A 21,196-nucleotide genomic window follows, 5' to 3' on the forward strand; every position below is an offset into this window, starting at 1 on the left:
ACAAAAACTTTTTAAACTGTTGATATAAAAAACTATTTGATATAAGAAACTGTTTGATATAAAAAAATATAAGACTGATAAAATTGCCTTTTTAAAATAAAAATTAGAGAATGTACAAATATCAAATAATATAGCAAACATAACATTTAGTTTTTATCTTTTTAATTTTACAATTTCTTCGAATCTTCCACTATAATTTTCAATTCTTAATTTTAAAAAATTTTTAAAATAAATTTATGTTACTGAGACATCTGTAATAAAACTAGACTCATTAATAAAATAAAAAGTTGAGAGGACTCATCAAAATTATTTTTGTTATTAAATAGGGAAAATTTGTAGAAAATTAGTAAAATATGAATTTTATTAAATTTAATCATTAGGTTTCAAAGAATTATTTATTATTAACAAATTTAGATATCTCATTTTTTCAAGATATTTGTTGAAAGCAAACTTCTAATAAAGTTATCTATTAATAATGTGACGTATATCTAATGTGATGTATACATTAGATATATATTTATTTTGAATAAATGCCAAAAGAATAGACTTAGTTTCTTTCGAAAACAAGTTTCTTTTTCACAGAACAAGTTTGTAAGTTTGTATTGAATGATTTTGTATCGGATTTCTTCTTAAGCTCTGAAAAGAAATGAAATGTACAACTTTTTTATACAAATACAAACTTTTTCGACATTTTGATTTTCAAAAAAAAAAAAAAAAAAAATGAAATTTCAAATCAAAATGCATTTCTATTAATAATTTCAATTGAATGATAAGAGTATTGAATCTAACGCAATACGTTAATAAATAATCCGTCTCATTAATCATCAATAATAGTACAATCCTCCTCACTTCCTGCCGAAACAGTTACTTCTAAATTTACTATGCTATCATTTTCATTTGAATTTATTTCGTTATCTGACGTTATCGCTTCCATTGTATCATCCATTGTATCTGCATGAGTTTCTCGCGATTCCGTTTGTTGCAACTTGTCGTCTAGTTGCACAATTGTTTCTTGTATCTCAGTGTCAGAATTACTAACAATTTCTTCATTGTTATCCAATGTTTTTCCACTTTTGCCATCTTTGGCCACTGAATCAATATTATCACCCAAATTGTTTTCTTGTTGGCAACTTTTCGACTGATCAGATAAATCGATACTTTGAGACGAATGTGAAGTGAATGGTGGATCCGTTTGCACTTTTTGAAGTGACGTTTCATCCGAGTCTGCCAAACTCTTCGTATCCTCTGTCTCAATCCCGTTATCCTCAATATGTTGTAGATAGTAGATAAACTGTTCCTCATACCTGCCAAAATTCTCGTCAGGCGCGGCCGGTGAATCCAAAACACTATCGTCCGCCTTCGAATCGTCGTGGGCGGTTCTCGTTAATAACGAATAACCGATACATTTCTCGTAATCCCTTGAGACAACGTCGTATACCTGAACTGCCTTGTTCACATACAAGTGTTCACTATCTTCACCAACACTACGATGCACAACGTTCTTTTTACACGATAACAAGTGCTTAATAATGTTACTCTCGCAAACTAAATCGGATGGCTCCGCGATCTGACTGTTATCATCGGATTCGGTGTCGGAATCGTTTACGCAAGTCATATCTAAAGGAATATCTACATTGTCCTGGGACGGGTCTAATGCATCTCTATTCTTGGCCGTAGGCGACGCTACCGTATCCGTCTTCCGAGATCTTCTCCACTCGTGGTATTGGCGTACTATCCTATCGTTGATGTGCACCATCTGAACGACCGTGTCGCGCATGCTGCTATAGAAATGCTTGACTTTTTGCTGCGCCTCCGCTTCGATGTTTTCGATCGCATTGTTCAGCTCGAAGAAATTGTACACCTTTTCCTTCGTATCACCCAAGAGTTTCTCGAGTTCCCGGCTATGCGGCAACATCATTCCACTGAACGAGACATTTTTTTCCACGGTCGGGGTCGTCACTCGCAGGGGCTGGTCCTCTCTGACGGCGTCGTCGTCACTGTTCTCCCAGGTGAGAGCGACAGGTACAACCTTGTCGGGAACGTTAACGTCCATATTATTGCCTCTCTCGATCGACAAATTATTATTCTGCTGCGCGACTACGCTCGGCTCGTCGTCGGAGTCGCTGTCGAGCTCGATTATGTTAGGCGTCAACGTCATATTCATTTCCTTCGGCTTCGGAAGAATGAACAGGGGTCTGCCGTGCTTATCCACCGGATTAGGTATAGACACCATTGTGTTCGGCACAGATTGACGCTGCTGCGACGACTGCTGATACGAGCTCGTCTGCTGCGGCTGGTACGCCAACTGCGGTTGCGGCTGCGGCGGAAGAATGATTCGATTCATGACGGGTGTTTGAATGAAAGTGGTGGAACCTGAGTTCATAAAAGACGTGTGATACACGGAGGATTGCTGTTGCAACGTATTGGGATCGAATCTCGATGGCAACGAGGTGTTCGCGTTTATCACACTGGGCGACGAAAAGACGATACTCTCCGATGGGGTAATGACTGAATTTTTGTGGCTGACCACCGTAGATTTCATCGGTTCGGCGTTGAAAGATTGGCCGCTCAAGAACGCCGTTGGACGCGGTCTGATGGGAATCGGCATACGATTCATAAATACCTCTTTCGAAATTCTCTCGTAGCCGTTCGACAGGCTGTGCGATTTGGCCTTTTTCACCGGTTTGCGTGGTTTTATGTAACACTGCATCCCATTGGCGACCTTAGGCGTGTACGTTTCGTCCTCCTCCTCGGAATTGGATTCGGGTCTTCGCCGCTTACGCTTGCTTCTGCGTGGACAGCATTGCGTTTCGTCCAAATTCATCTTGTCCTCGATCTCCTCCGCGGTCATCTTCTTGTCGTGCTGAAGTATTCTGAAAAAATACACCCAATTAAATGTGAGTGACAATAAAAGTTTACAATTTCAAAATAGACAATTAATTCACAGAATTCCCAAACTAAATCACCATTTGAAATATTTTAAGCTAGTGAGAATCGGCGCGATAATTATTGCGCAGTATTTTTTTTTTAAGTGACAAGGTATGGCGTATTGCAAAGATGCAATATTACAAGATCGTATTAAAAAAAAAAAAAGAAATGTTAATACTAGCAAACTGTATATATTTTCTAGATTTCGTTTCGGCCCTGGGATCATCTTCAATATTAGAAATCTCATTCCGGTTCGATAGTACAGATTAACCATCTTTTATTTTCAACAAATGTTCCGCAGAGAACAGACAAGTACAAAGTCAAGGTGGCTAAGTCTTTTCATGGTGGAGGATAATAGCCCTCCCTGCTGTGAACGGTGTGGACACTTAATACAACTAAAGGACGCTTCCCCTCCACCTTGCATACTTAATACTAAATACTATGGTGGGGGACAATAGCCTCCCCCCCTTGCCACTGTGAACTAATCTAGGTAGGGGTAGTCAGTCAGTTCTTCATTTGAATATACAATCGAACCGGAATGAGATTTATAATACTGAAGATAGCCTCAAGCCAAAACGTCCAAAAATGTATATGGTCTACTAGTATTAATATTCTTAAAAAAAAAAATACTGCTCCGATTCTCAGTAGCCTAAAGTATTTCAAATGTCGGTTTACAATTTCCACAATGGAGTGGTGTAATTCAACAAAAATTGATACATTCTTGTGATATTGTGTCTTTGCAATATGCCATACCTCGTCACTGTTTGTACATGTTGAAGTAGAGCCCAGCATATAGCTCTTGCATTATACAAATCACTGGGGTTGCATACAAAACATTTCCACTTTTCGTCCGCTTCGATTTTCTTTCGGATCAGAGATGTAAAGTTTCTTTTTATACACTTGTAGCAGAATGTGTTGCTACAGTAGGAGCAACAGTATAAATTGCCACCATTGGCGCACCATCTGCAGAACATGTCTGTAGCGTCGTCGCCTGAAAATTTAAGTAAAGATACGAATGTTATAGAAGCAATTGCATATCCAAATATACAAATAACATACAATATAATATACAATTGCATTACCCTGCTCAAAAGTGCCATCTCCATAAAAGTCATGACAATTTGCGCACAGCAATGTACGTAGTACAGGATGCTCAAACATATTGTGAGCCTGAGACGGAGCCGAGCCGATGTGCTGGTCGCAGGCTGTACAGTGAATTCTACGGAATCGTACGGACGCGATATCTAAAAACAAAATTGGAATATTTACGCTACGGCGTACAATTCTCGTGGCTCTGAGAAAAGAAAAGGCGCCTCGTATCCTTCGTGGACAAACCTCAGGCTCTCAGAATTAGGAATGCAATTAAAGGGAAGGGAGAACTAAACTACAAGTTAATCTAGGAACTCTATTTGTTACGAGCCAAAGTAATGTGGATTCTTGTTCATAGGTAGCTGACCGTTGCCGAACGTGAGCTTGTAGTAATTGCTCTCCTCCTGTGAGATCCCGGGGGTGACCGCGGTGGTGGTGGCGCTGGACGCCTGATCCTGTCCTGGTGTCACTGGAAAAGACCACGAGTGGCACGCTAAGCAGGTAAGGTTGATAGGTTAGAGTAAGCCGCACGTTAAACGTCCCCCGTACGGGAGGCCGCGCGTCACCGTCCGCTCGACGTCCGTGCTCCTTACCGTTCTCCTTGACGTCCGTCTCCTCCTTCACCTGCACCTCGAGCATACTCGAGATATCCATGGTGCTCGTTCGCGGCCTCGTTCGCTCGTTAGCAACAACCGCAACAACGCACACCGCTCAAAACAACACACCGGGTCTTAATGCGTCGCCATTTTCCTACGGAAGAGCTGGACCGTGGCCGGCCACGGCCGTCCCAACTCCCGCGAATCGACTGACGTAGCAAAATACGCGAAAATCGAAATGAGTTTCTCTCGACGCTATTAAACAGTCGGAAGAGAGAAATTTGATTCAGCTTTCAAAGTGGCATAGCGAAAGAAAAAGAAAAAAAAGAGAGAGACAAAGAAAAAAAGCGATAGCAGAGATTTCTCGCAAACACAGAAACAGCATTAATTGTTTCGTTTGGAAATACGATTTTCTTGCAATTTCGATTAACTTTAATCGACGATTCAATTAACTGATAAAATAGCTCACAGCAAAATTTCTAACTGTATAGCCTGATAAAAAAAAGTTCTTATATTTCTCTATAAATATCTCTAAATTCTTAATAACATATTTTAAAAAATTTTTCATATTTTGAATTTCTGAACTGAAAAATATACCTAACTTCGTCAAATCTTCTAAATTTTTTGGGGAAATTACAAAATGAGAAATCTTGAAATATTTTAGAATATATACGTATTTGAAAAATTAGGAAAAAATGTAGATTTTTTCAACATTTTGGAAAAATGTTTTAAATTATATAAAAAATCTGAGAAATTTTTTGAGGTTATAGAATTAGATAAAAATTCTGAAAAATTATATGAAGAAATCATATTCTTAAAGCGATTATTGGTAAATATGAGAATTATGAATTGCACCAATTACGTATGTACGTTATTTTAACTTTAAGGAAGGCTTAAAGCTCTCTTTTTAATCGAAGACGATTGTCCCGACGATAGTGCCCTTAAGCTCTTAATTCTGACTGCCGACTCACAATAGACCAATGACAATGAAGCTAATTCATTGTGATTGGTCCACTATGAATTGACACTTGACCGTCAGAATTGGCAGTCGGATCAGCTTGCAAAGATTGCGTTCCGATATTCATTGCCAGTGCTAAAAATCTATAGTGCACGTAACGTATATTATAGATTTTCAGTAGTTGCAGTGAATATCGGAACGCAGCCAAAGTCGGTAATCTGATACGAGTGATACAGGCTTTAATAGGTCCCCGGGCCAGGGGCCAGGGTTCGCCGTAGACCGCGTCCGGCACTGCGCACGCGCGTTGCCGTGGAAATTGGAAACCCGTGTCTGTTTAAAAATGGCGCTCATTTTCGATTTTGTTTCGGAGCGCGCTCCGAGGAACGGCTCCGCGTAAAAGAATGGACGAGGGGGCTCGGGGGACCGCGGAGAGCGCGAGTTCGCTCGACAAGACGGCGCGGAGGCTCACCGACGACATACAGAGTATGTCGAATTACAGGGCGCTCTACAGCGAGATACAAGTGCGTGTCTGGTGCTCGTCGTCGAACGCCGGTCGCGAACGGTGGCAGTGTATTCCCCCCGTCTGTCTTTTCGCAGAGACTCGTCGCGTCGTCCGCCGTGGACAAGGACGATTTCAAGAACTCGCTGGTCACGGCACTCAAGGACAATGGCCTGGAGACCGAGATCAGGAACACGGTGTTTCACTGGGCGCGATCGCGGGTAGGTTATACTCCCGAATGAAACTCCTTCACGATTTGACGAAGACGTCATCCACCTAATTCACCGGATCTCTCCTTTTCTCTTGACAGGGCTCGCTGCATTCTCGGTCAGTTTCGCACATACAAGCAGCCGACCTGAGCTACCTGAAGAAGACTCAGATTCAGTGGGAACGACGAATACAGAAGTCATTGAACTCGACATGCGGCGAATTGAACATTCCACTGGCTCGTATTAGACCCACCGCCGACAGGGACGAGCTGGCTGAAAAGTGGAACGAGTTGAGCACTTACGACATTGGTAAATGTTGTGGCGAATTTAAAGGTACAATTTAAGTTTCGCTGGAAATTATTTGCGGAATGTGATTTTCAGATTTATCACAATACCGGCCGCTTTACGCGCCGAAGGACTTCCTGGATGTATTGTTCTCCATACGCGATCCTTCATTCAAAAAGCAGCCGTGTGTAATTATATAGATTTGCATAGAGATCAACCCAGCTTTAGTTCAATAAAAATGCGTCTACATTTCAAGCTCTTTTTCGAAACGTTTCAGAGATGAATTAAACTGGGATTTCAGTCACATACAAATTAGTGTAAAAACGCTCGCGCAATTGGTATGAATTTTATCCAATATAGCTTCTGTAATTTATAATTTATACACTTGTACGTATATCCTGGATTTCTTGGTGTAGAGGCGTATGTATTCGGAATTAGCACAGGGAGTGCCCTTGCTGGGGATCAATTCCGATATGCCGGCCACGGAAAATTTCCCAAATTTGGAAGCCGAGCGAACGCACATCGGCGAAAAGGTGTTGAACTCGAATCATGCCCCGATTGCTCAGGAATTTCTTAAGAGAGGATCCCCTCGAGCGTTGCGCGGTCGTATTTGGTCACTCGTTCTCGGATCTGTTATCAAAGATAATGTATGACTAATATCTTGCAATCTAACATTTGTTGCACATCGTGCTAAAAATTGTCGTTTCCGATTATCAGTGTAGATAAAATTTCTCTCTTTCAGGATATAGAATATTATGAGGAATTGAAAAATATGGTTTTGCAATACGATATTGTGGTAGACAAGCTGATAATAATGGTAATTTGTATATTATTTTAAATTATCTGCTCTTAAAGTAAAGGAAGCAAAATTTAACATCTGGCGTGTTCATGCAATCGTAGGATGTACAATTAACGGCGAGAAACGACGATCAGTACTTTGTATTCGAAGACGTTTTGTACAAGACAATGTTGTGCTTCTCGAGAGATTCCGAGATACTCGCGCCGGTCACAACTGACCGCAGTGCCGGGGGTCAAGTGATCCACGCGGTTCTGCAGGGCAAACCAGCGACGCTGGAAAACACCCTGGTCTTTCCACCAAGTGGTGTCATTCCGTTCCACGGATTTACAATGTACGGTAAGGGGAGTTTTGAAAAAGTATGACCTGGTTTTTTATTTAGTCTAATTAACTAATTATCAATGTTTTCGCACCAGCTACGCCATTCTGTTATTTATATGACGATCCCTGCGCTATGTATTATACTTTCCGTGCGTTCTACTTGAGGTACTGGTTTCGTTTGCACACTGTATCGAGCCACGAGCAAGGTGTAGTTGCCCTCTGCTTACTCTTCGAACGATTGCTGCAATGCCACGAACCGCAGTTGTGGACCCATTTCAAAAATATACACATTCAGCCGTGAGTTTACTTCTCTTTATCTTCCTGTAGCGAACTGATTTTTATTCGCGCGACCCATTAATTTAAAACACGTGTACATTTTCAGCATAAAAATAGTTTTCAAATGGCTTATGAGAGGCTTCAGTGGTCATTTACCGCCCGAACAACTATTGTACCTTTGGGACTTAATTCTCGGCTACGACTCGTTAGAAATTATTCCACTACTGGCGGTGACGATATTGAGTTTTCGAAAAGAAAACTTACTGCAAGTTAATACCCAACAGAATGTAGAGGTACAGAATTGATATTACCACATCAATTAATTGTATGTTGTATATATTTTTATATATATTCTCTTATTTTCAGGCTGTATTAGCAGACTTATCCTCGCTAAAAGTAATGCCCTTACTGCAGCTGGCTCTCCTAAAAGAATAATATTACTTATACATGAAATTATATAATTACGAGATTTGTAAACTTTTCTTTAGGTTTGTATCACTCCTCTCTCTGATCCTACTTATATATACATTATACTCCGTAATTTTATTCGTGAAAATACATCGATGTCGAAGAATATATATATATATATATACGCGCCACATGTTGAATAAATGATTATAAATAAAGATTAAAACGTAGATAAAGATAAACACAGACAATGTTGAAACGTGTATTGAGCAACTCTGCAAATGCGAATGCGAGGAAAAGTAATTATCGCCGATATATCTGCGCGAGGTTTCAAACAATGTTGTCGCGGGGGAGGGATAAAGTGCGCGGCGCTCCGAAGGAGGGTGGAGGGGAGAAGAGGGGGGGAGGGGGAATTTTCCTGCTTCCGGCTGTCAACCGTAGAGACTGCCGTAGAGCTTGGTCGGAGACTCGGTAGAGCAACGGTGGAGCGGTGACGCCCGCGGCTCTCGTCCCCCTCGTGTTCGTCGCCGGCTGCCATTCCCGGATACTCGCCGCGGAAGCGCGTCGGAGGATCGGCGCGTGTGGACACGCGCCTCGATTTTTCGCGAATCCGTGAGTATCGCCCTCCGTCAGCCGATTTGCGTACGCGTCGCTGCTGACAACAGCGTCATTGCGGCAACGCCAAGCGGCGATCTACGGCACGGCCAACCCACACACACGCCGTTGTAATACACCGAAGGGTAGGGTGGTGGTTCTCCACCCCCAAATTATTAGTCACGCACAGCCCTTACTCGCGGGCGAGTTGATCGCGTCGGCGTCGTTCGCGCCTGTTGTCACCGACGCGCCGTTGAATGCCCGGCCGCGACTCGACAGAGAGAGAGACTCCGGCGTCGTTTTCTCCCTACCATTATCCGCGCCGGGAGCAACGCCCAGCGGAGTTATTCGCATGTGTTTCGAGTGTCCCTGCGCGAAAACTCGGCTGACAGACAGAAAAGACTTCCCGCGAGAGCCGCCCGCGAAAGATTTCCGCGGACGCTCGCCTTTGTCGCTTGTTCCCTTCCCCCCAAGTTGTGCCCGTATGTTTCTCTTACAAAAATTACTCCTGACATATGCTCGGCAGATATCTTGTACTTATCAGTTATTGTTAAGAATTATCAATGATTTTTAAGAGTGTTCAAGATAGAGCAAACGATATCTGATTTACGTCCCCAATGAATGTCTCGAAATTCAAATTAATAAAATTATAATGACTCAATCTGGTGCTTCTTACGTCTTCTAGGTCATATGATTCAAGTGGATTGCCCGGACAATTAAAGTCAGCTGAGTCAGCAGTATCAAAATGGCTTGGCGTTTCAAAGCGTCCAAATACAAAAATGCAGCGCCGATCGTTCCCAAGCCGGAGGCTTGTATTCGGGATATCTCCGTGGGATCGTATCAGACCTACGGGAATAATATAACAGCATCGGCGGCATTCATGGCATTCAATGTCGATCATAACGGTACATATTTATCCCGTTTATCCACACTCGCATTTCATCTACAATAGGTTTTATTTCTTTAAGAGTATTCATAAGTATTTTTACTATTCTTTACTTATATTAGTTAAATAAACTTTTACTATACTTTACTTATATTAGTTAAATAAACAAAACTGTTCTTTTTTTCCAAAGGATCCAGCTTAGCGGTATTGCCGCTGGAGGATTGCGGCAGAAAGAGTAAGACTATGCCGCTGCTTCATGCACACGCAGATACTGTGACGGATATGGATTTTTCTCCATTTCACGACGGCTTGCTGGCAACTGGATCTCAGGACTGTCTGGTAAGCATCTTGGAACTTTATTTTCAGCAAATAAAATATGTAAAGTATCATTTAAATTTTACATTTTTTTCTAGAAGTCATATTAATTATGTTTGTACAAAATTAGGTGAAGTTGTGGCACATCCCAGAAAGTGGCTTGGAAGAATCCTTGTGCAATCCAGAATGCACATTCTCTCATCGTCAACGAAGAGTGGAAACAGTATGCTGGCATCCTTCTGCCGAACATCTTCTGACCACTTCGTCATTCACCAATCTCTCGCTCTGGGACGTTCTCTCACAACAGGAATTGTTTTGTAAATATAACTTTACTGTTACTTTACTCTTGTTGCTTTAATTTTACTTATGAAAAATTTGTGCTATTGCAGCTAATAACGACCACACCGAAGTTATTCAGTCTGTAAGTTGGAAGGAGGACGGTACCGTTCTAGCGACGACCTGCAAGGACAAACAATTGAGGATTATAGATCCGCGCATGTCGACGTGTATCGTCAATTCATGCTCGAGCCACCAGAGTATCAAAGATTCCAGAGTAGTCTGGCTAAACAGCGATAGAATACTCACCACAGGATTTGATGCGGCGAGACTTCGTCAGGTTTACATTAGGGACTTGAGGCATTTAAATGAGCCAATGAAAACATTGGAATTAGATTGTAGTACTGGGTAAATATGAGTTGAATTCAATCTTTTCACTTGGCAAGACTTTAGATTTATTTAGATCAGTATCGCTAAGTAATATCGCCAAGGTAATTATTTATGTTTATGATATATATATATTTTTTACAGTATTTTGATGCCGCTTTTCGATTCCGACACAAATATGCTCTTCCTCGCTGGCAAAGGAGACACCACTATCATGTACATGGAAGTCACAGATAGAGATCCTTATCTGGTAGAAGGGATCCGTCACAGCGGTGAGCAAACTAAAGGAGTATGCCTGGTTCCTAAACGAGCATTAAATGTAATGCAGGCTGAAGTTAACAGGCTGTTACAACTCACCTCCAACATGGTGATTCCTATCATGTATCAAGTTCCACGAAAAGTAAGTTGTATATATTGTCTATGCATAAATTGTCATATACATCTTATATCTAAACTTATTAATAACGTTAAATTTTAGACATACAGAGACTTTCATGCAGACATTTATCCGGACACAACTGGTCCCGTTGCTCACAATAATGCATTGGCATGGATGAAAGGTCTTAATGCACCTGTACCAAAGATATCGCTAGATCCTGCTAAGAGAAACAAAGGCGAAGAACCGATTACTGTGAGTAAACATTTTAATAAATGCTGTGGAAGTTTTCATATCGCTCTTACATGTGGCATACATTTGAGGTAGCTTTGATCGTTAAAGAAAATATTTGCTTATTTGTAAATACCAGTTATATGATCGCTTCAAATTCGAATCATCAGTCACTGCATGCTTTTCATCATCATAATGTTTTTTCGCATTATCATCCCATTTGCTCCAAAATAACTGGATTTTAGAATTAATATTGAATTGTTGTATCAATTTATTCACATATTTGTTTTGAGCAATACTTATTTTAATATATATTTTTAAGTAGGCTTTATGTTATATTCTAAAATTAAAATATAAAATTGAGTAGTAAATTTAATGATGTCATTTATTTTATATGAAACAGTTATTTTGTTTGTAGCAGTATTACAATGTAACTTTATATAAAAATTGCTTAAATACTCTGCAATGTACTTTTTATGATTACGTAAAGTGCTAAATTTTTCTATGGTTACTGGTAATATTATGTATTATGTATTATAAATGTAAGATATTAACAAAATATAATTTAAGAAATATTTTTATTATATTAATATTTTATGTCTCTACATATTCTTTGCAGGAGTTCATATTTATTAAATTATTTGATTATTACTAATTATGTGTACATTTATTTTGCGCTATTGAGTTTCTTTCTCTATATTCTTTGTATATTTTTTTTCACGTTTCAGATATCCAATATATGTTTTATAATTTATACATTAGCACCATTCAAACTATTATTCCTGGCACGTGTAATATAAGTGGCAATTGATGTTGTAGCTTATTCTACAGTGTAAGTAATAGTATGAAATGTAAAAACATTTGTATTGTTCATATGGCTATCAGATAATTTCTGTACAAATTTGCTTTCAACAAATTTAATCACGAGATACTCTTTAAGCTATAGGAGCTATATTGGAGCTTATTTGTATCACTTTTTTTTTTGGAGGTTATTTATTCTGTACAAAGATGCGAGCCATATATATGTGCGTACATATATGTGTAAAACTAATGTGAATGTAGCTAAATTGTTGCTATCGTTAAATTGTCGCGTAAATTATGCAGAAATGTCAAAAGAAAAGTGCAAAGTATCGGGCAGTGTAGCTTGGTTTGCATGCGGTTTGCGGTGCATTAAGGAATTTACCGTACCTCCAGGTACACAAAGGGAACTTAGCGGTGCTCAAAGACAATCAGCGCGAAATTAAAGTAGAACAAACGAACCGGCCGCCGAAGCCCTTGGTCATTACCGCGCCGAAAGGATTCACGAAAGTGCAGATCAACGCGAACGAAAATGACAACAGTGTTGAGAAGAATGACAATGCAGATACCGAGAAGATTGATGATTTGAAAAAGCCAGCCGAGGCGGAAGAAGAAAAGACCAAGATACAGAACGGGGGACAAGCCGTTCCACCGAAACCTTTGCCGAGAGCGTCAAGAACCAACAGTATCTCCGAGGAGGAGCCAAAACCAGTGGCACGTCCCCGTACATCGCCGAATCCCGGATCAGTAGTCACATCGGTGAATCCTAACGCGATCGGCGGATATAAGGTTAAAATTAACTTAAAAAAGAAATTAAATGTTACGTAAAGGATATCTGATCTCTGTGATAATGCGTGAACACTTTTGCATGCGGCCAGTTTCCTCCTATTTCACTTTCATATTCATCATTATCATATCATTACTAACAATCAATACAACAATTCTTAAAGGATAGAGAGACAAATAAAAAAATTTTTTATTTTTTTATTTTATTTTAGCCCCGACTTGGTCCTAAACCGTTTCAAGCAAAGTCCAGCAGCCAGGAATTTTCATTTGACAAGGTCTTCTCTGTACCAATTGCACCGAACAACGACAGCAACACCAATGGTTATCAGAATGAAATTAACAATACAGTAGAGCACAATGCCGTAGAGCACAATACGGAAGCGGATAAATCCCCGACGTTGACACCGAATGAGCGTGCAAAGGATACGGAAAATGGCAAGAGCGACTCGAGCTCCATTGAGGAAGATGCTAATTCAAGCGACTCCGGTTACAAGCCGAAGACACCGAGCACCGCGGAAAGGCGCAAGGTGTTCGAGACGAAGGTGAAGGACGAGTCGCCCGAGAACGAGGACATTGGGAATTTCGAACGCGGCTCGAACAGGAACTCGATCGCCGAGAGGCGGCGCCTTTACGAGAGCCGATCTGTGTCTGTCACCGACGGGAATTTGGCGGAGAAGGCGATGGGTTCGCCGACCATGCTGCGACGAAGAGATTCCTTCAAGGCGAAGAGCGAGGTGATTAAAGAGGACGAAACGAAGAAGAGCATTCCCATGTTGCGACAGCAGAGCATGGATCCTAAACTGGAAAAGGTGGAGCCCGTTGTAACGCCAGTTTCAAAAAGGACGTCGACAGTTTTCGGTAAGAGTCGCGACACGCTCCGAAAAACGTTTTTCGTGCACGCGTCGTTTAATGCAAATTCTCTGATTGTTATGTAGGAAGAGTGTCCAAGTTTCGGCACTTGAAGGGTACTCCGGGGCACAAATCTACGCATATTGAGAATATACGCAATATCAGTCGCCAAATATCCGGCGAATGCGATGGCTTTCACGGTAAAATTCTTTTCTCAATAAAATTCGATTTCAAGGAGGTATTTAAATGTGACGAACGTGACGGCTCAATTTAATAAATTTACAGCTAATCCCGATCGAGTGGCTGTACCCTTGAGTGGCCCAGGTGGAAAGATAGCAGTATTGGAATTGAAGAAAACTGGAAGACTGCCCGATGGAGTTATGCCGGCGTTAGTCCACGGCGCGACCGTAATGGACTTCCAGTGGGATCCGTTCGACAATCAGCGACTAGCAGTTGGTAAAGTATAGACGTTGAAAATTATAACAAAGAAGAAATATGCTATTCCGCCAGATTTGAGAGGGATTAATAGAATTTTCTTGTGCTAGCTTGTGACGACGGAATAATTCGCTTGTGGGAAATACCCGAGTCTGGTTTAGCGGAACCGACAAACGAATCGAAACACATCATAGAAGCCCACACCGATAAGATTTATCTGATCAAGTTTCACCCGCTGGCGTCGAACGTTCTTGCATCCGCCTCGTACGATATGACCGTCAAAATCTGGGACTTGTCACTCTTGTCATCTACCGACACGGTAATTGCGAGAATCACGTTGATCGGTCACACCGATCAGATATTCAGCTTGGCATGGTCACCGTGCGGCCAGTACCTCGCCAGCGCATGCAAGGACGGTAAATTGCGAATTTACAAGCCTCGATCGAGCGACGTTCCTGTGAAAGAGGGAAAAGGCCCCGTCGGAACGAGAGGTGCGAGAGTTATATGGGCGCTCGAAGGCAGATATCTCGTTGTGATGGGTTTTGACAAGTAAGCACAACAAAGAACCACCACATTTCGTTCACATGTAATAAAAAAAATATATGTAAAGAAAATAATGATCAAAATTTGTATCTTCCAGAGTTTCTGAAAGACAGATTTACGTATTTAAAGTGGACAATTTAAATACTCCTTTGAACACTGTTGGATTAGATGTCTCGCCTGCCATACTAATGCCATATTATGATGAGGACAGCTCTACGCTTTTCTTAACCGGACGTGTAAGATTCTTTTTTTTTTACACTCAATTTTAATTACGTAGGAAGTTTGCCGTAATTTTACTTTTCCTTTTAAAATATAATTTTTTAGGGTGATTCTACAATATATGCATTCGAAGTAACCGAGGAAGCACCACATTGCTGCCCATTGAGTCACCACAGATGCAGTAGCTTGCACCAGGGCTTGTCATTCCTTCCAAAAAATAAGTGTGACGTGGCCAGCGTGGAGTTCGCTTCTGCTTTGAGGCTAACAAATAACACAATAGAGCCTTTAAGCTTCACCGTGCCGCGTATAAAGGTACATATTATTCATGATTAATGACATTAATGTATATATGAAATCATTGACATGAAAGCACTAGACATATTCACTTGTTTCAATTAGAGCGAATTATTCCAAGACGATCTCTTTCCTCCAACTAAAGTTATTTGGAAACCGACTTTATCCGCGTCAGAGTGGTTTAACGGTGGCAATAAACAGCCATCTAGGATGAGTCTTAAGCCACCTGGTATGGATAATTGTAAGTACACGATACACTATATCATTAAATTAAGAGAAAGATTATTTACACGCAAATTTTTATTCACAGTATCTGAGAGTCAACCTCAAAGTGCAGTTACACCTCCCCAAATTGCAAACAAACCATCACCGACCCCTTTTGGTATCACCACACAACCTTTTAGTAGATTAGGATGGAATCCGGACATTAAAGCAAAACAAGAAGAGGTAAGGCAATTGAATTTACGCATTTTGCATGTACTTTATGAGTGGATATTGGTGTAAAAATGATTTCTTACGAAATCGTATATCCGTGATATTTATTAAGAAATAACTTTATTGAGAAATAAAATCACGATTGGACGGCTGCATGTATAAGCTTCAACATTGATATGTAGTTTTCTAATTACTTGCAACATTGTAAAGTGTGACAAGCTTGAGCTACATAAATTATTTCTTTATTCATGCATCACGCTTTGTATTATTCAATAATACAAATTGTGCTGCATCAAATTATTTGAAAAAGAGCTTCGAAATTACCTCTAAAAAAAAAACAATTTTCTATTAAAAGTCCTATTTCAAGGCAGTCTTGCTTCTATGTATTAATGTAATATCATGTTTGAGCATATTGTGTGGTATGTGTGCGTCAGATCCAGAAAACTATGAGCCATTTTGTGGGAGATGTCATCCAATGTTCGCTAGAACAAGATCACATGGAAGGTGTCGAGGAACACGAGTGGGTAGGTGTCTCATTTGCTGTGTCATAACTCTGGTTCTTTAGTAGTTATTTATTTATCGTGTAGTAGTTTAATATAATACTATGCACTCTCAGTAGTTACACATATGTGAGTGTACAGTCGCAATATATTTCTTCGCTTTTAAAATAAAAATGTTAGTAAGAAGGAGTAGGTTTTGAAGTCGAAAGAAAATTTGTGTAAAACTTATTTACTTAAGATTTGGCGACGATTAACATTAAAACGTATTGTTTTAGGACGAGTGAAAATTGAAGACTTGTGGATAGATGCAAACTGGTAAGGTAAAAATCTAAAAAAAACCGTAGTTGATCGAGCCGCGTAAATTATTTATAAGTTAGAATTATATATCGCGCGAATGGCAACAATATCGCAGTGTTACTGTGTATAGAGTGAGAGAGACAAGTTGTATCGGGGAGATATACTTCCAACGATTTTCTTTTGCGGAGGAAGTAAGAGACAAGTACAGTGTTTTATATCAATTTACAACAAGTAATACTCATTTTTTCGTAAATCTAGCTTAGGATTTTGTAATTGCATTTTTCAATGCATAGAAATAAGAATCCAGGCCTTGTTGTGAACTGCATTATAATTTAAAGTTGAAACGATAAACGGAGTAAATGGCACACCAAGAGATTTCGTAATCTGGCTGAATCAATGCAATATTGATGCAATTTGATATAGCGCAGTGTCGATATGACAACACTGTCCTTATATAAAACCAAAATGCGTGATTATAGCTCTAGTCCCAAATCATTTTTCTTTAATCGCTTAATTTGCCTCACCAAGGTATTTCAGATAATTCTATAGTATTTTATAGTATATCACTGTAGAGATTATATTAGATGTAGAATATGCTTAATTATTGTCAAGAGAATTGAGAAGCTTGTAATACGATTTGACAATAGTTTTCATCCATCTATTTAATGAATATCAGTTTTGGAAGTTCAGTGGATGAGTAATTCTTCTTAGAGAGCAAGTATGCTAGTATATTCATTACGCTTTTCAGTACCGAGTGTGAACGATATCGATTGTGTCAGAGACAATTATTGACGAGTATTTATTCGCTATATATATCGAATATTAGAATGATCAATTTTCCTATGAGAAAAAAAATCGCATTAATGTGCCATTTTTGTGAAGCGACAGACGTTAACGTCCAATCTGTCGTTAATAAGAAAGAGAGAAAATAGTATTACAAACGGTTATTAGGTCTTTAAAAGTTATTTATTTCGCGGTGAAGTCGACATTCCTTATTTAACTTAATTTAACTGCCACACATCAGTGCCAGATTTATCCTCGTTTCAGTATTCAGGTGTCAATAATGGTCTCAATGTATATGTCATAATATAATCTATCATCGTATATGTGTGATAAGAGAGCGCAAATGACAGTCTCGTCGTAGGATTGTGGGTCAGATGGTTTTCTACGATATTTCGTATCCTTATACGCACATACAAAAAAAAAGACATTATACAAAATAATTGATAAAATACAACGCGTAAATAAGTAATCGTAAGCCAATAATTTAATAGTATGGCGAAGTATATTTCAATTTATGCCTCGATCGGTGAGCATTGAGTACTCTGCAAGATTCAAATGATATAAATTGAAAAAAAAAATGACTGATCCTTTTTACAATAATCTTTCTTATCAGAATACTGAATCTAAAACAATTGCCGATTTGTTAAGCGATAATCTTTTTATGAGAATATTCAGATCAGAATATTTCATCTCGTTTTTATGTGTTTTTTTTTACACAAGCTAGTCGTTATAAAAAATAATGGTACTATGTCCTCCAAAAACAAATTTTATAATTGGCGGTAGAACGCTAACTTTTCTTTATGAAAAATTGATTAATGATATGTATATAACTTCATTATCTTTCATAAATCATATCTCGGCACGCGAATACATTTGATCAACATAGTGCCAAAAATCTATTATCAATAGTATTTTTTGTATCTTGCGCATTTTAAATCTGTAAGGTGTTCCGAAACATTCGAAAGTATTAAGAAATTTTCTATACGTGTCAAAGGTAAAGAAATAAGACGAAACTTGATTTATCGCTGCCATTTTTTTGTATCGTTCGTAATACTGCCTTTATATTGTATTATGAAAGAAGGAGGTACGATAGTGTTGCATATCTTAATGTAATTTTTTTAATTCGAGTATTCGTATGTTATACTATATTGCAATTACAATCCAGATTTGTAACCATTTTGCAGTTTTCAAGTGAGCTCTATCTGTTTGCGACCAGATTATGAATAATGAAGCGCGATCTTTTACAGCACGAGATTCGAGATGGGGATGCATAATAAAAAAAAAAAGAAAGAAAGAAAACATATACGAGACTCTGAATGTTTCACGCCACTCGATTTCGTGCTCTGTAAATCACCGCTGTCTAAATAATTTTATCATATAGTAATGTACCTTTATATCTCAATCTTATAACGTTCATGTATTTCAGCTATAAAATCTTTTTATCAAAAAATCCAGCATATCTAAGTATGATTCCCAAGAAGTTCCCTCTAACATAATCATATAAGTAACATCATTTTTTATATAAAATGAAAAACTTTTTAATATATTAAAATTCGTACATCTTATTATAAACGATTCGGACAATTAGTTCAGAAAGCATGTGGAATGTTTTTATTGTGAATAAGTAACTTTTTATAATCGCGTGATGTATGTATATATATATATGCAATTTATAATATATCGCGGGCTATAATTTCTTTTTTAAAATCATTTTTTTAATATGCAAAAACACAATAAAAATAAATACGATATTATATAAATCATCTAGTGTATCCAACGCGATCCCTGGGAATCAACCTAAGTTCCGCGCCATGCTTAAGAAATACATTTCCTGAAAGCATAAATTGTACGTTTAATACTCATATACTTGAAATGAAAAGACGTTACGGTATATTATAAGATCTACCTGCAGTTTGTTGAGGATTAATTCCTATGCCATCGTCTGTAATTATGGCCGACGTAGCTGGCGGCACTCTAAACTCCTCGGCGGCAAATTTTAGTACGGCAGTAAAGGGAGTATTTTCTGGTACGCTAAGTCTGCAATTAATAAAATAAATACATGCGTTTCTTATTTGACAAAACGATGGCAAATTTATAATGGTAAGAAAAAGATCGCCGTACAGATATGTAAAGTAATTAAACTTTTCACGTCTTAAATTTTTTCTTAATATAGGATTGGTAATTATTTCGTTAACAAAACAGATTTACAAGCGATGGACAATTTTTTATTCTCCTTTTGCAAAAGAATTATATTATAGAACAATACAAAATATACTTTATATTACAAAATCGTCAAATCAAATCTGAAAAAATCAATTAAAGATATCTGCTTCAACATTGCTCCATATCTCACTATCCGGCTGAGTTTTAACGGTAGTCATTCTATTGTGTACTCGTTCGCGAATTGCGCGAGGGCCGTTCAGCAAAATTTTCACTATCTGGCAGAGATGTTTGTACTCGAATTTAAAATTCGAGCACCACATTCCGTCCACGTGGTACATGTTTCGGCCGAAGTAGAATATCGCATCGACGAAATCTATGGAGAACTGAGTGCTGTCCTGAAGTAGTCTCAAGAGCGATTTCTTTTCGGTATCTACCAGAGCTACGCATATCTCGGGATCGTAGTCGGTTAGCTTCGGGGTAAAAGTTTGTACAACCAATCGCCTAATCGTGTCGTCGTGCGACTCAACCGCCAAGTGTACGAGTCTCGAGACGTGGTCGTCGTTCAACATCTTATTCACGCATTCCGTTACTTCGTCCTCGTCGCCGTTGGCTATTGCCATTTGCCACGACATGATCAACGCCTCGTCCTCCAGGCGAGACGACGGTACTCCTAGTTCCCCTAAAGATTCCACGATCACGTTCGCGGCAATGGAGCTGCCTAGCATTTGATTCAGGAAGGCGTTCAGTCTGTCCTGTCCAAAATGTTGGGTGTACAGTTTCAGGTATTCGTCGACTACCTCCGTGGGAACGCGACTGTCCTTCATGTAACACTCCAACAGTTTGTCGCAAGCTCTCTCCAGATCGGAGCACGTGATGTCCCGATTCTGCGGAAACAGCTTCCGCCCGAGCTCCCGACGTAGGCACTTCTCGAAGGGCGATTTCTTGCCCTCGGCCTGCACCTTGGCAACGGCGACCTCGACGTAGTGAGCGCAGCTGAAAGCTTGCGTCGCATTTTCTACGCTCATCTGTTCGCTAACGGCCGGACTCTGCAGCAGCGCGAGAAACGCGTCGACGGTCCTAAAGATTTCAGAGCCGGCGGCTTGCATGTTACCCTACTACGCTTCTTCTAATTAAAATTTCTATTCTACGCAGCCACTTACACTTTGTATGGCAGATTAGGATCGGACGTCAGAGTTATTCTGAATGTGACTTTGGACCTGTAACACATGGAATTTTGCATGAATACATGCTGTGCAGCAACAGCTTGACAGTTCGAAGTAACAAAACATATGGTTTCCTCAATCGTACCCACACATCCCCTGTTGTATATTCAATTTCATATTTACTACGAATCTTATAGAACTTTTGTAGAAGATACGTACGCCATAATCGTTCACACGCAGAATCAATAACTGTATAAAATGTGATAGGCAATGATAATCGTCCCAACTCGCAGTCAATTTGCAACTGACTGTAAATCCAAGTTCCAACCTTCCAACACATCCAACAAGAATTGCAACCTATCCTAACCTCTATTTTAAGACACGATGATGTGAGCAACACGCTTAGACACCTAGTGGCAATCTTGCACAATTCATCGATGTGTATTCAATGCAATTATGTTATCGGCATGTTAATAATGTATATATATTATATCTCGATTA

The 21,196-nt window shown here is 39.4% G+C and overlaps 5 protein-coding genes across 9 annotated transcripts; 2 read left to right on the forward strand and 3 right to left on the reverse strand.

Annotated features, from left to right (window-relative positions):
* Positions 1–701: 701 nt before the first annotated feature.
* On the reverse strand, positions 702–4,818 carry LOC105449648. 2 transcript variants are annotated; one of them, XM_011688961.1, is made up of 5 exons: positions 4,611–4,818; positions 4,385–4,486; positions 4,011–4,172; positions 3,682–3,919; positions 702–2,873 (listed from the first exon to the last, which is right to left on the reverse strand). In XM_011688961.1, exons 1-5 carry the CDS (start codon positions 4,669–4,671, stop codon positions 818–820), a joined length of 2,619 nt encoding a protein of 872 aa, XP_011687263.1. In that variant the 5' UTR covers positions 4,672–4,818; the 3' UTR covers positions 702–817. The 2 variants fall into 2 exon arrangements, with proteins under 2 accessions (XP_011687263.1, XP_011687262.1); XM_011688960.1 differs by having other exon boundaries at positions 4,385–4,510.
* A 1,138-nt stretch (positions 4,819–5,956) lies between these two features.
* LOC105449650 (TBC1 domain family member 19) lies at positions 5,957–8,533 on the forward strand. Its single transcript, XM_011688964.1, has 11 exons — positions 5,957–6,092; positions 6,169–6,291; positions 6,381–6,588; positions 6,661–6,748; positions 6,842–6,902; positions 6,981–7,211; positions 7,307–7,381; positions 7,465–7,699; positions 7,777–7,978; positions 8,064–8,250; positions 8,324–8,533. Exons 1-11 carry the CDS (start codon positions 5,973–5,975, stop codon positions 8,390–8,392), a joined length of 1,599 nt encoding a protein of 532 aa, XP_011687266.1. The 5' UTR covers positions 5,957–5,972; the 3' UTR covers positions 8,393–8,533.
* A 287-nt stretch (positions 8,534–8,820) lies between these two features.
* LOC105449651 (coronin-7) lies at positions 8,821–18,819 on the forward strand. 3 transcript variants are annotated; one of them, XM_011688965.1, is made up of 18 exons: positions 8,821–8,977; positions 9,645–9,864; positions 10,036–10,184; positions 10,291–10,477; positions 10,550–10,844; positions 10,968–11,223; positions 11,302–11,454; positions 12,625–13,017; positions 13,227–13,872; positions 13,950–14,063; positions 14,149–14,319; positions 14,409–14,847; positions 14,939–15,077; positions 15,166–15,372; positions 15,460–15,595; positions 15,665–15,801; positions 16,224–16,313; positions 16,565–18,819. In XM_011688965.1, exons 2-18 carry the CDS (start codon positions 9,705–9,707, stop codon positions 16,571–16,573), a joined length of 3,681 nt encoding a protein of 1,226 aa, XP_011687267.1. In that variant the 5' UTR covers positions 8,821–8,977; positions 9,645–9,704; the 3' UTR covers positions 16,574–18,819. The 3 variants fall into 3 exon arrangements, with proteins under 3 accessions (XP_011687267.1, XP_011687269.1, XP_011687268.1); XM_011688966.1 differs by lacking the exon at positions 8,821–8,977 and adding an exon at positions 9,082–9,441; XM_011688967.1 differs by lacking the exon at positions 12,625–13,017.
* A 134-nt stretch (positions 18,820–18,953) lies between these two features.
* Positions 18,954–21,110, reverse strand: LOC105449654 (ubiquitin-fold modifier 1). Of its 2 annotated transcripts, XM_011688971.1 has the most exons (4): positions 20,915–21,110; positions 20,693–20,749; positions 19,276–19,406; positions 18,954–19,200 (listed from the first exon to the last, which is right to left on the reverse strand). In XM_011688971.1, the coding sequence occupies exons 1-4, from the start codon at positions 20,917–20,919 to the stop codon at positions 19,130–19,132; spliced, it is 264 nt and encodes an 87-aa protein (XP_011687273.1). In that variant the 5' UTR covers positions 20,920–21,110; the 3' UTR covers positions 18,954–19,129. The 2 variants fall into 2 exon arrangements, with proteins under 2 accessions (XP_011687273.1, XP_011687271.1); XM_011688969.1 differs by lacking the exon at positions 20,915–21,110 and having other exon boundaries at positions 20,693–20,772.
* On the reverse strand, positions 19,413–20,686 carry LOC105449653. The gene has a single exon (XM_011688968.1). It carries the CDS (start codon positions 20,636–20,638, stop codon positions 19,682–19,684), a length of 957 nt encoding a protein of 318 aa, XP_011687270.1. The 5' UTR covers positions 20,639–20,686; the 3' UTR covers positions 19,413–19,681.
* Positions 21,111–21,196: the final 86 nt, after the last annotated feature.

The sequence above is a fragment of the Wasmannia auropunctata genome, unplaced genomic scaffold (genome assembly GCF_000956235.1).
Source record: "Wasmannia auropunctata unplaced genomic scaffold, wasmannia.A_1.0 LD336074.1, whole genome shotgun sequence".
Taxonomy (NCBI): domain Eukaryota; kingdom Metazoa; phylum Arthropoda; class Insecta; order Hymenoptera; family Formicidae; genus Wasmannia; species Wasmannia auropunctata.